Source organism: Ammospiza nelsoni, chromosome 2 (assembly GCF_027579445.1).
Source record: "Ammospiza nelsoni isolate bAmmNel1 chromosome 2, bAmmNel1.pri, whole genome shotgun sequence".
NCBI lineage: Eukaryota > Metazoa > Chordata > Aves > Passeriformes > Passerellidae > Ammospiza > Ammospiza nelsoni.
The window spans coordinates 50,252,070-50,265,750 of record NC_080634.1 but is presented as its reverse complement, the minus strand read 5'-3'; the positions used below and the strand labels follow the sequence as shown (position 1 = coordinate 50,265,750).

At 35.1% G+C, this 13,681-nt stretch overlaps 1 protein-coding gene across 7 annotated transcripts in view; it reads right to left on the bottom strand.

Moving 5' to 3' along the window:
• PAN3 (poly(A) specific ribonuclease subunit PAN3) overlaps positions 1 to 13,681 on the bottom strand; it is a 79,295-nt gene that overhangs the window by 31,934 nt on the left and 33,680 nt on the right. For 5 of the 7 annotated variants that reach the window (XM_059467177.1, XM_059467175.1, XM_059467178.1 and 2 more), the window contains 2 exons: positions 12,503 to 12,664; positions 4,261 to 4,411 (listed from right to left, as the gene is read on the bottom strand). In XM_059467177.1, the coding sequence (XP_059323160.1) occupies positions 4,261 to 4,411; positions 12,503 to 12,664 (313 nt within the window). The remainder of the gene's footprint in view (positions 1 to 4,260; positions 4,412 to 12,502; positions 12,665 to 13,681) is intronic. The other 2 variants (XM_059467179.1, XM_059467180.1) reach the window with 1 other exon arrangement.

The following is a 13,681-nucleotide window of genomic DNA, read 5'->3' as shown; positions in this document are numbered from 1 at the left end:
AAAGTCTGTTTCTAATTGTTCCTCCCCATTCCTTGTCTTGGGGAATCTTAATACACTTCATCAAGAAGTCAAATACAATCTTAAAAGATGAACTGCAAGGGGAAAGGGCTTCTTTAACTTTTCTATCTAAAAAGAGGTGTTAGGGTATGCAGCTGTCATGGTGTCGTCACACCAACACAGAAATGGTTGTGGGATTTGAAGATCTTTTCCCAATATTCACAGTGAATGTGCAGGTTACCTACACACACCTGCAGCTCCTGATGCCTTCTTGTAAAGAGAGATACTTACATATCCCTCTTATTCTCATATTTTCATTTATTGCCTTGTTTTTTATTTTTGAAGTTTCATTGTGACTGAGGAAAGGGAAATGGCAGACTTTGACATGCATTTGAGACAATGCCCAAAGACATTTTATGAGATTACTGTTTCTAATAAAGCTTAGTAGCACACAATGTATTTGAATTAAAAGCTACAGTGTATTTTGAATCTGATAATTCACACAGATAATCAGGATCAAAGGGCATTAAGCATGATTTCTTCATGACTCAGTATCTACAACTTTTTGATTTAATGAGAACTCACAACTTAGCGAGGCAGGATTTCATTAAGCTCAGGTGTATGCAAATCAGCTGGCCTACAACATTAAAGGTTTTAAAAAACCTTCAAGTTTTGCCTACAAATTTACTAGTTTACAACCATATCCCCATGTCTCTAATGCTTGTAACATATTCAGAGGTGAAAAATTAAACATTTAATATTTCATCACTTTAATGTTCTGTACTTTAGAGACACCACAGACTACCAGGTAAATTGTGAAGAATGACAAAGCAATGTAAATTATAATATCAGATTATTTCAAGAACTTAAAGTAGCATCCCTAAATTCATTAACTATTTCCTTTTATTGTAAGTTTTCTATCAGGTCATTAGCATTGTAGCTGTGTATTTTCAAGTTAATTAAATCTGCTTCATTCCCTAAACAATTTGTATCATCAATTCTTCCTCTTCAGTTTCAATTGGGAAAATAAGATTAATAAAGTCTCTTTGTCTTCTTCTCTTCTTACATTATTGTGGAATAGCTGTACAACTTCCTCTGCACCACATTTGATCCAAGAGGCTGGAAGCTCTTGGGGCCTTCAGCCACACAAACCACCTCAGCTGAAAGTGCTCCATCTCCAGCTGGGGCTGTGGGCTCTGAGAGCTACAATCCTGAAGCTCATCACAATGGAGATGTGTCAACTGGACACAAGCACAGCACCTTCACACTCCTGGCTCCTAAGCCTGCAGGTTCAGACTGGCAGCAGAAGCGGCATCTCCTACATTCTGCATAGCTCAGAATCTAACTTGGACTAAATATAAAAGTAACAGCAAATTGCTGTCACTTCCATCAGCAACAAAGGCATAATTCTTTAGATATAACTGAGACATTTTTCACTACTGAGGGCTATACATCTGTTCTCCCTCAAGTTCAACACAGCAATGACGTCTTATCACTTCAATGACATTCATGAATTTCTTTCATACACTGTGTTGCATATTTAATGGCATCAATACTCTAACACAGCTACGCAGGGCTGGGTAAGATAAACTTGTAAGCAAAAGTGCTATTTGAAGATCGTCAACTTCTTACTAGATTTCCCACACAAATAACAAACAGGGTGTGTTTGCTAGCAAGGAAAGGGAGGAGCAATAAGGTAGTATTCAGGTGAGTTTACAGAAAAAGAGTTTGGAAATGGTAAAGGAGATCTGTTTATAACTCTTCAGTGAAACAATTTTCTCCCACCACTTGTGTAAGTCACACTTCATATCACTCTGTTTCCATACTCTATTAAAGGCCACCAAGATGAACATGACTTCATGTTGAGATAACCCTAGAAAGCACTTACATAAATAAACATGTGAATGCGGGAGTAACCTTCTTCCATGCTACATTCTAATCAATACGTCAGGCATGGATCCAACAAGTTACCCACTAAAGTATTTTACATTTCCCCTGTCATATTTTTCAGTATTTCTGCAGTACTGTTGACAAGACAGGCAGAACAAATTATTTCCGAAGGACAAGAAATACTAGATGTCAAAAGTGGTTTTGATTTGCACCTACCTTTAGGAAAATCTCAGAAATTAGATATGTGAAAGAACTTACATTTTTTTATCATCAGGAAGGAAATCAAAGGACTGTTTTCATAATTTACCTACTTTGTTATGGGTGAATAAAACTATAGCAGTCTTAAATACTCCTACTACATTTCCTTATTTCTCATGAAATTTTGACTTCCTCCAGTATCCTGTAAATTACAATAAGCAATCTTAATCTCACATAAATACTTAAATCCGCAAAGTTATTCTACTGGAGAGTATTCACCCTTTAACTAGAAGGAGACTTATCTTTATTCAAAGGAAAATTCTTATGAACTCTTTACATGGCTTTTATTTGAATTTGTTTTCACTTATTGAAAACTAACATATCTCAACCATTTTTTCATGACAACTTCAGAATGTACTTCAGTATTTTTTCATTCTGTTACCCAGTATGATCTAAGTGGTGAAGTTTCCCCACACAAAGATACTGCTTTCTTATTTAGGAGCCTAATTTTTTAGAAAGAGCACCTCCTAGCTGACCTTGAGGTAACAGGAATTTTTGTGCATGGATCCTGTTGACAGCTTTAATGTTGACATTTAAATAAAAATAAAAGTCTGTGAGCAGTATTTACATAGGACACTTAGGTTCAGAGAATTCTGCACTTAGTGAAAGAAGAAACGCTTCTAGAAAAATACAGAGAATCCAACCAAGGTCCTTACTTTTAACTATATTTTCATTTTATTTATACAGGAAGAGCAGGGAAACAAGCCAACTCTGCCTGAAGTTCTCTCTTATGAACACTCCCCCATCCCTCTTGTCCACAAACAAACAATAGTATTTGAGGCTAGAAAGTATGCAGCATTGGTATCTGTATTTATTTCTAGGACCTGAAATTGTTGTGTGAACTTCTTTCATCAGTGTTACTTATCCTTTCAAGTATTACTTACAGATAGTAAAGAAATTGGACTGTGAAGGATCCCTCTGAGACCCCACTGGACACTTTCCAAAAGTAGATCATTTTACTGTATTCTATTTAATCCTTTATACACTTTTCAATCCAGGTGACAAGGCTGAGAGGCATATAAACACAACAGTTTTCCAATAAGACGGTACAGCACAATATAGGATCAAGCAGACACAGTACCACAACACGTTCATTTGGTCAGCAGAAGTATCAATCTGTCCTAGCCTGCTCTATGTTTTCACATGCAAGCTTAATGCTGGCTTCTTTCACATTGACACTGGCATCAAGAAAGACTGAAGTTCATTTTAATAAATGGTAATTGCCAATAGATGTTTAAAAAAATCATTTATAGCATTTGTCCATCCGCCTTTTGGCAATTACCTAATGGCTCTCGGTAGCCACAAGAGACTTCTGGAGGTTTAAGTACATACAGAAACTCATTAAAGAATCTGCAGTGTGAATATCCAGATTTGCTGATAGCTATATACTAAAAATATTTTAATTTTAATTCTATTAATTTTGTTTAAATAAGTTAACACCTTAAGATCAGAAGACTAAAAGATGCATGAAGGGCTTGAACTTTTCAAATGTGTAAAAAAAAAATCTGTCACTCAATTACATAACTGCACGGGACACATTTCAGTAAGAGTTTTAAACCTGGGAAATAGCTATAAATTAGAAGTCTTAAAAGTGAGATTACATGTGACAGATACAATAAAAATTAACACTATTTTGCAAGGCACAGTATTATAGAATTAGCTTGTCTTCTACTTTGTGTTTTTAATCCAGATTTTTAAATCCTCATATGTACTCATTAATAACAAAAAAATACTTCTACATCACACAGTCTAGAAACATATAAAAAGAGCACATTGGTGTGCAGTAAACCAAGATCATATGCATTGTAGACTATTATGCAATTCTAGACTATGGATAGTATAAATCCTCTCCAGGTACTGCTCTGGCAGGAACCACTCAGGACACAGTATGTGATAACTCAGCAACCTTTTTCCCCAAAAAGAGCAGAGTAAGTTGTTAATTTCAAAGCTGCTGTGGCTGAGCAGATTTCACAGCCTGCAGTGTGATTTCCATACTACTGGAATATAAATCCAAAGTTCCTCTGCTTTTTAATGATTGCCTTAATATTAAGAGTTGAAGTAGGAGGTAGCTACACCTATACCACACTGTACTAGAAATCATTACTCTCAACTTACCTGGTGCTAACCCAGCAGTAGCAGGACTTCCCATGGAGGGGTGAGAGAACAAGGCTTGAGAGAAGGCAGACATACTTGACTGGGATACATTACTCAGCCTGGAGGTTGATCCTCCTTTAGGAATAAACTCACTTGCAGAAGGATTTGGTGTCTGTTTAAAAACAAATAATAAATTCAATGTTTATTTCAAATGAGAAGGGATTTATTTGGTAGAAAATACTTTCTAGACAGGCCTACTAGTACAAGGAGTATTTTTACAGTACATACAGCTTACTGAAGAGAACAAAGAATACTGGAAGCTGGTCTGCATGATCAAATTTAGACATGTTTTAAGCTTATGTCTGAAGTGTTAGAAGCAAACTTTCCATATGAGCAGCTGGTCTACAAATTCATACAACATTTTGCAAAAGGCTTTCCATAAGCATTACATTACAAGTTGGAGAACAGACTTGACACTGAGAAAGCTCTGCCACAACTGCACAGACTGTTCTCCCACGACTTCAGCAATTTTGTCTCAAACCAACTAGCAATTTCCAATTAAAGGTGTAAAAATGATTCCTAGTAGAAAAGTCACCCCTGCCTCTATTTCATACAGATCTGTATGTTTAGCTTTTTTGTGAAGGTAACTTCTGCTTTAATTACCTGTTTTATTTATCTAGCACCCCTAGTAATAAAGTCTAATTTGGTGCCATGGAAAAAAACAGAAGAAGAATGATGGCCAAACATCATCAATTTGTTAGTACATAAAACTAATACAAGAGCAATTTTTAATTTCTATTAAAATCAGTAACAGACAGTTTTGTAGTTTGGAATCGTGGTGTTTGTTTTGAGGTGAGGTTTTTGTTTGATTTAGGGCACAGAGGGTTAGAAAAAGAAAATCCCAGTTAGAGCTCTGAAGGCAAAACACTTATCATTGGACAGACAATTACAAATGACAGGAGTGGAACAAAAACTACATTAAGCCAAGAAATAAAATCAATTATTACATCAACACACTGAAAATCTTGAAGATTATTGAATTACAGGATTTAGTTTATTAAGTAATCTGCACAGTACCTCCCAAAACTGTCTAAACAAGTTAAGTAAAATAAGAAGACAGCAACAGTTCCCATTAGACAAGGAGTACTGTTAAGATAATCCATAATGGTTTTTAATGAAAATTATACTGGACTACTTAGGTTTCAGGCAATTGTAAAATAACTAAATATATCAACTGTTAGTTCAATTACTAATATTGATTTTACCAATATAAAGTGGCATCAGAGAAATAAGTTAGTGCCAAATTAGAAGTGAAGTGTGAACATCAGTGAAGAAAGCATTTGAGAACAGTTTCCGTTAACTGTGTTTTAATACTTTTATTTGATTATTTCTGCCAAATATCATAGTATTAATGTATTTCTATGCAGTGAAAAAGAAGGTTCTCAAAGTCGTAAAATTAAAGAAGATGCCCAGATTTAAAAGCAAATAGCAAAAATATTCTACCTTTAATCAGACAGTAAATTTTAACCATGATCCACTTTATGATACCAACTACCACCTTATTTGTCACCTTACGTGTGCATGTTTCTGAATACTGAAGGAACAGCTACAAGTAAATATGTTGACTGTGAAGTAAAACATTTAAATAGGTAAAGCGTTCCATGAGTTTTAAAACTCTTTAATTACACTTCAGGAAAACATGTTAAGATGTACACTAATACAGCAAAACAAATTATAAGTTGAATTATACAGACTGAAAACACGTAACTGACCCATTTATACTCAAAAGGTAATATTCTGGACTTATCTGAATTTAGGTACAGGAATATGTAAGAATAGTGCTCCTCTAGATAAAAACTGGCATGCAACCATTCAGTGAAATCTGCACTGAAATTGAAGAAAATTACAAAGGTGGTGAAGTACAACTTTTCCAAACAGTGATAGACCTAAATAGCCATCAAACAAAACAACTGGGAGAGCAAGGGACAGAATTTACATCATCTTGCTAAAAGAACACAATTCCAAGGAACTATGCAATCTACATTTTTCCACTGCTAAAAGTAGCAATGACACATCCACAGCTCTATCACATATAAATACTGTGTCAAGGTGACAAGGGTGGGACATGCCATTAGAAGCATGCAAGCAGAGAAAAAGACACCTTCTGGAAGGTAACTCAGACTTTCCTAGAGCAACTGAGAGATTTTCCAAAATTCCATCTTATAATTTTCACCTACTGATTCAAACTCCTACAGTACAGAGATGCTTCTTATTTCTAATCACATTCTGCAATTTTCATAGACCAGTTTTCCTGTCTAAAAGTCACTTACTTACTAAAATGTTACTTACTAGCAAAAAGGTACTTACCTACTAAAAGTTACCTATAACCATCAAAATTTTTAAATGCAGCTTCACTTTAAGAAAGAGCTCCACTTTAACTGGGAGGTATTTTAATTTATCCAAGTGAAAGAGTCAAACCCAGAAATCTGCTAGGGCTGATCTGGTTTATGCTGTAGAATTACAAACTACAATGGGTCAAGTCTGATGGAAATTCAGTTTCATTCCATTATTTGATATCACAATTCAGGATGAGCATCAAAGCCGAGTAAGATGAAGTTGTTTTAACATAACTTTGATGAAAATGTTGTGTATGAGTAAACAGCTCTAATTCATGAAGATAGACCCTACACTATGAAAGCCTGTTTTACTTCTCTGTGATGCTGAGATGCAACATGAAGCTGCAATCCAAGACTTTTCCCACTGGTAAAAAAAGTGATTTAACTTTTGGTCACAATTTTAAGACCCTTCCATCTTCAAGTTGTTTTCTAAACACAGAAAAATACTCAAGTTCCACAGTCAGTAACCACAATAAACAAATCAAAGTAATACAGCAAATTCTAGTGATTGGTGCTCAAAACTAGCAAATACTGTCAGACAATTTGAAGCTTAAGCCCCACTCCACATTTAAATTCATTACATCTATGTGAAGCTGCAGTTCTTAAAAAAGTTCTCCTATGCTTTGGAAAACATTTTACCCAAAGTAAAATATTAATTTTTCTGAAAACAGTTTTCTTGCATGAAAATAATTAAGATAATGAGGCCAGATCAAGTGACCAAACTAAGTGAGGGAATGTAATATTACTATTAGCTTTTTAATATTTAATATCTTAATTAGTTTTGAATCTTTGTAGATAACTATTTTACAGCAATGACCGTGCAAATATGCCAAAATTAGAAAGCCATGTTCTTAGTGGCCAATGAGTCAAATTATTATATTCTTGGCCTTCAAAAAAATCCTACTTTCATTCTGTCAACTCATAATACAAAGTATAAATTCCAGTTTTAGCTTTACATCTAGATCAATGGTAAGACTGAAAATCTGTTTAAATGGTAACCATGCTTTAGAATCCAACTAAGTATTCTTACAGTTTTTCCATTAAAGTCCTACCAGACTCTAATGGAAAAACTGTAACATGACAGTTTAAAAGACTTCCCAAGATGACAAAAAAACGTAAACTTTTATAAAAATGAAAATAATCTAGAGATCTTCTAAGTGAAAACATTTTCTTCATTCTGTATTATGTTTAAATTTTGTATACAGCTTTTAAACAATTGTCATTTAATTATTAATTCATTATTCATCTCAGAATAAAGTAATTTATTCATGCTAGATGAGGCTTAAAATTTTAAGTCAGAATAAATCAGGATTGGTAAAATACATAGAGAAAATGGGTATTGAAAACTGTTATTACTTTACAAGAGTAACCAGAAGAATGGACATGCAAGAATCATGTAATGATTATGCAATACTGTGATGTTAAAAAGTAGCAAATGTACTTCTAAAGTCAAAACAATAAAAAAAGCCTACTATCACTGTCTGCACTGTGTTAAAGAAGTCTAATTTCAGTTTCAAATGCACATGCCCCATAAGAAGGCACACACAAAATTTCAAAAAGCTAATCAACATGTCTTCAGTTAACAGCATAAAAGAGAAGGAAGCACAGCTGTGTCAGCTACTGTATGTATTTCTAGCAAACCACCTAAGGTGACTTCTGATACCTTTGTTAAAATTGCCATCATTACCTTTTCTTCTCAACCTTGCCAACTGAAATGTCATCCACCTTCTTCCAATATATTAGAAAAGATGCCACAAACTAAAGCAGTAAAGCAACTTCCCTAATTACTACCTGAATGCAGTTATGCATTCTCAGAATGATTCCATGAAGAAACTGCATCTAAATACCCCCCTCTGAGATTCTTTATGTCCATGCCTCTTTTCAGTCAACTTTGCAAAGAAACTTCCAAAGACAGACCAAAAAACACTGAGTCCATCCAGCTCCACTTACAAAAACAATTCCTACACTTCTGTACATCACAATGAAAAAACTTTATAAAATACAGTCCAAATAAAGGCTGGTTTAGCCACGATGCAATTACTAAGGATGGGACCAAAAAAGTACAAAAGGAGGCCAGGACTATTAAACTACTCATTTGTGTCACCAGTCAGGTCAGAATTTGTCTGGTGACTTTTATGTTTTTACAGGTATTAAAATGAAATACAATTAAAATGTATCATGGAGGGGAGGAAAAAAATATTCTATGAGTATCACAAAAAAAAAAAAACCCACTTCAGAACAATTAAAGGGTCCTTAAGAGAATGTACAGATGAAAGCAAAGAGCAAGCCAAGGACCTAAGCTGAAGACCACCACAGGAAGGACAACACAGCAGCATGTGGCATTACTGTATGTTAAGGAGTTGCACACAACAGATTTCTGTAATCCAGAAATAAAATCAAAATTACTGTTTCATCAACTATAAACTTTGATACACGTGATTTGTCTTTACGCTCCTCAGTGATAAACTTGTAAGGCCCCAGTGCTGTACTAATTAATAAATGAATCCTCAAAGTGCCTTTAAGTACAGAAGTGAGCTGAATACAGGGATGTACAAGTTATGAAGCCTTTGGAAAGTCATGCAGGGATCCCACAGGAATACTGGAAACCACTCTTCTATCTCTCTCTCATTTCTCATTCAGCATCTCTCAACACAGCTGTACAGTAATAGTACTTCATTAGCTTGGTTCTGGTTCCTCATTCAACCAAAGCCCAAAGCCAGCTACCTAACTCAAAAAGTAGGCCAATCTCATTTGATTTCAGAAGGATGTGCTAATGTACTTACCATGCTAGAAACTGCATACAAGCTTCTTTGTTCTCTTTTTATGTTCTTCTTCACTTCCAAATTTATGCTGATCTGTTCTGACATCCCAAATTACATAATCGTGTAACGGTTACAGAAAACTACCACTAACCCACAACCATGCTATACAGCAGGGCACTCCTTTACCACTCTATTTTTGGCACAGTTTTCATAGTATCTCTTAGGAATACAGAAACATGCAGAAGTCTTTCTTGAGTTTAACATGTTATTTTGTTGCTGTTGTTGGGTTTTGGGGTTTCTTTGTTGTTTTTTTAATGGACAGAGGCTCTATATGAGGAGATTCACTTTACAGAGCATTGTTGCAACTCCTCCAAAGACTCCTTGTGAGCCATGACTTCAGGAAAATATGCATTTTGTGATGTCAGAGCAACCCAGAAGACATGGGAGGTTGCCAAGGACTTCAAAGCAAATCTTGCTATCCCACCACTGAATTTGTGTAACATGCTACATTATTATAATTACTGTGACAAGTCATCACATCACTCCAACAATAGGCTCTAATAAATTTCAATTTGCCAACATCATTATTTATGTTACTCTACTGCTCTCACAAAAGAATTAAGAGTCAATTTAATTAAAACTGGGTAAAATTACTTGGCTAAAGATTTATTGGTTCATAAACCAGCCCACAGGCTCAGACAAAACTATTAGCAAAGTCTTATTACAACTGGCAAGTAGATCTCACTAAAAAGTAAACTTTAAAATTAGATTTGGAATATTTTCATGTTTCTTTAACAAAAATCCTTTGAAGTACTGTAAAAACATCTAAAATTTTAGAGGTCTCTGCTCCTAATGCAACATGCTTGAAAAACTTCATTTCTATTATTAATTTTTGCTCAAGAAACAAAAAATCATGTTTTGATGGTGAATAAGAACTAATCTGTATAGCTAAAATGTATCAATCCCTACTATTTTAAGGAGGATTACATTTGCTATTATAATATATATCATGTGGTAGTATAGTAGCTCAGGATATTTCCTAATAAAAGGTAGGATACATCACTATAAAACAAACTTTGATTTGGGTTTTTTCTTCTTCTTTTAATGCAGAGTACAATTCACTCTGTAGACTTCACTTTCAATCATTTAAGTGTAATACCATATTTAAACAAAACAGATTGGGATTATAAATTCATAGCCATGCAGGAGTAACAGTTTAATTATTTTACAATGCAAGTTTTAACACCTTTCCTTCTTCAGTCTTGCCAGACTCCACAGTTGCTCTTCAATCCCTCCTGTTTCTCCTCCAATTCTATTTATTATGGCTGGCACATCCTTCTGTTCATATTTCCACCACATGTGCTTAAACATGCTTTGTTAAAGCCCACATCTCCATGGTAAGCAACACAACTGTATCATGTAATAGAAAATCTTCAGCCACACATACTTTGAATCAATTATGTAGCCAGGATTCTGGTGCAACAAAGGAGCCTGGAACTGTACCCTTCAAAAGCTATGTGCTCTGCAGCCAGTCCCAAACACTGCCAACCTCAGAAAGCATGGGGACCTTGAGCTTCCTTCCCTGTGCCACACTTTGAACAACACTTCAGAGTGCACAGGCACTGAGAAGACAACTGCTCCTGGCAAGAAGCTTCAAGTTTCAGGCCCCTGCCTCTCCAGCCTCCAAACGCATAAAGTCCTTTTCTGTCTAATCTAAATGGAGTAGATTAACAACAAAGCTTGTTGCATCACTGTACAGCAAGAAAACAACAGAGGACAGGAGTGCAAACAGGACTTCTTTTGCCCATTAATGTCCACCTGAAAACTAAAAACCAAATTTCTGCTTCTCTCTTCTCAAAACAACTGTCTTTAATTACAACTTACATTCACTCTAAGATACACACAATAAATTGAGTTGGTCAATCTTCTTTCCCTTCAAAACAGTACTTCTTCACAGGGTATCACCACTGTCCTTCAAGCTTACCTGGTCCTTCTACCAATGTTTCCTTAAAGCTTCATCTTTTCTCCCTCAGTGACTATGCTGCTTCCCCAGCAGCAAAAGGGCCAAGACAGGTCCAAATGTCCCTAACCAACACAGCATCATGCTGCCGACATCACGCTGCCCATGACTGCTCACGTCAGTAACACAGAGATGTCCAAACATCAAATAACACAAAACTACTATCAGTGTGGAAAGGAACTCGTACAAGTGCCATGTTGGCCCTTACATGGCAGAAATTCAGTGAACTGAAAGAAAATCCTAAAGGGCCACAAGTTCTAATTACAGGTCTGTTATCAATTTACCCACTTCATTCACTTAGAAAACACTAAAAATAACATCACCGTCATAGGAAGACTAAAATAGCAATCTCTGAGGAATAAAAAGCACTACACAAGTGATGAAAACAGTATTAGCAGCAGTGGCACAGCTCCCATCACTGTAATGATTTCCACCTAAATTCCACTTCAAGGGACGTGAAGCAGATTCATCCTAGGCTAGAATTATCCTTCATTTTCATCCCAAGGATTACCTACTACTTCGGTAGAGAGATATTCAAATCCACCTGTACCACTCCCCTCTTACAGAGTTGAAGAAGATTCAGGCATAAAGTTAAATAATGGTAAGAGTAGCATACACTTCTCAAAACAAGTTGAGAAGTATAAACTATCCAAACATAAAAATTAAGACTTTATACTTTCTGATGGCAATTCATACTTCATGATGGCAATGTCTTCAAATTCTGTACTGAGGGCATCATCTATTTGCATTGTGTCAATTATTTTAACAACAATCACTAATTTTACCAGTAAAAATCTTCCTCAGGGGAGAATTAAAGGCTGTGGTTGTTTGCTTTTAAAATACATTAAATGACTACTTTTGCTCCTTCTCCTCAGATTATACCAAAATCAAGTAAAGTACATAGCTCAGCAATGGGTGAAGCTAATTAAATATCTCCAAATCACTCTTAGAGGACCACTGTGTCAATTATGTAAAATAAATATTTGATCTTAACTCATACTTGGAATAACTCTTTCTAACATTTTCCAGAATTGAAAATAAACATCCAAAATACGGAAAAAATTACTAGTAAAAAATAATTTTACCTGTAAATTGTTTTCTGTGACTCTGTTCCACCAAACCATATTGATGGGTACTCCTGTTTTACACCTGTCAGCCAGACAGCCAATAGGGTTCTTTGATTTTCTTGCTTTTGATCCCACCGGAACTATCCTCTCATCCAGCATTCCCAGTCGATACTTCCTGGGCTAAGAAAAAGAAGCAGAGAAACCAGGCCACTCCTAACAACCCTCATCTAAAGCTACACTAAAATAGGTATTGCACTGTGATATGATTTTGGATTGGTGGAATAGGAAACAATTTGCAAGTAAAATTTAACTGAGACTGTTTCCTTTCAATCCTGACTATTTGGTTACAATAAATAATGATTTAAAAAATTTTAGAAGAAAATAAACTTCAGAGACTACTAATTATTTGTAAGCAAAGCCATCCATTAGAAGTCAGCCACTGAAACATGTACATAAATTTGGAAATTCTGTCCAAATGAGAAATCGTTTTTTAAAAAATCCATGTTTTCAAAATAAATACCTTCAATCACATCATAATAATGAACATCTCCTTTGAAATTTCTACCAAACAAATTTTAAATTTAAATTTGCCACGACTCATCTCCTGAAAATCTGCTTTTAAAAATCAGGTAAAACTGAGTAGCCAATTGCAGCAGAACAGTGAGAAAAACATTTCTGCTTGGGTTAGTACTTAAAAAAAAAAAAAACTTCAGCTACTGTCTTAAGTGAAAACAAACAAGAATTACTATGACAAATGCATTGGGAACTGTCATAAAATTGAGAAAATAAAACACATTGAGGAAGTTAACATACAGGAATTACTTGCACCTCATTAACAGTGACATTTCTACTACATTGGCAATGTTCTCTACAAATGGAACTATTTATAAAGAATTATATGAACATTAAATTCAAAAGGCACACTGTAAAAAAGAAAATCTGTTAAATACTTTCAAACAGGTAATGTACATAAGTTTTCAAGATTTCTCTGTGCTTTCAAACCTATGTGTATCTACCTAGATAGCAAATATCATCAAAAGAAAGATTTTAGCATCTATGCATATTTAGACCAGGGCCTTTTACGCCAATTATATCAACAATTGGATCAAATTGCAGAGGTTGGCTGGTTTTCTTTTGCTGTGGGGTTTTCATTTGCTGTGGGGTTTTGTTTGGGCATTTTTATGTGACAGTGCAACC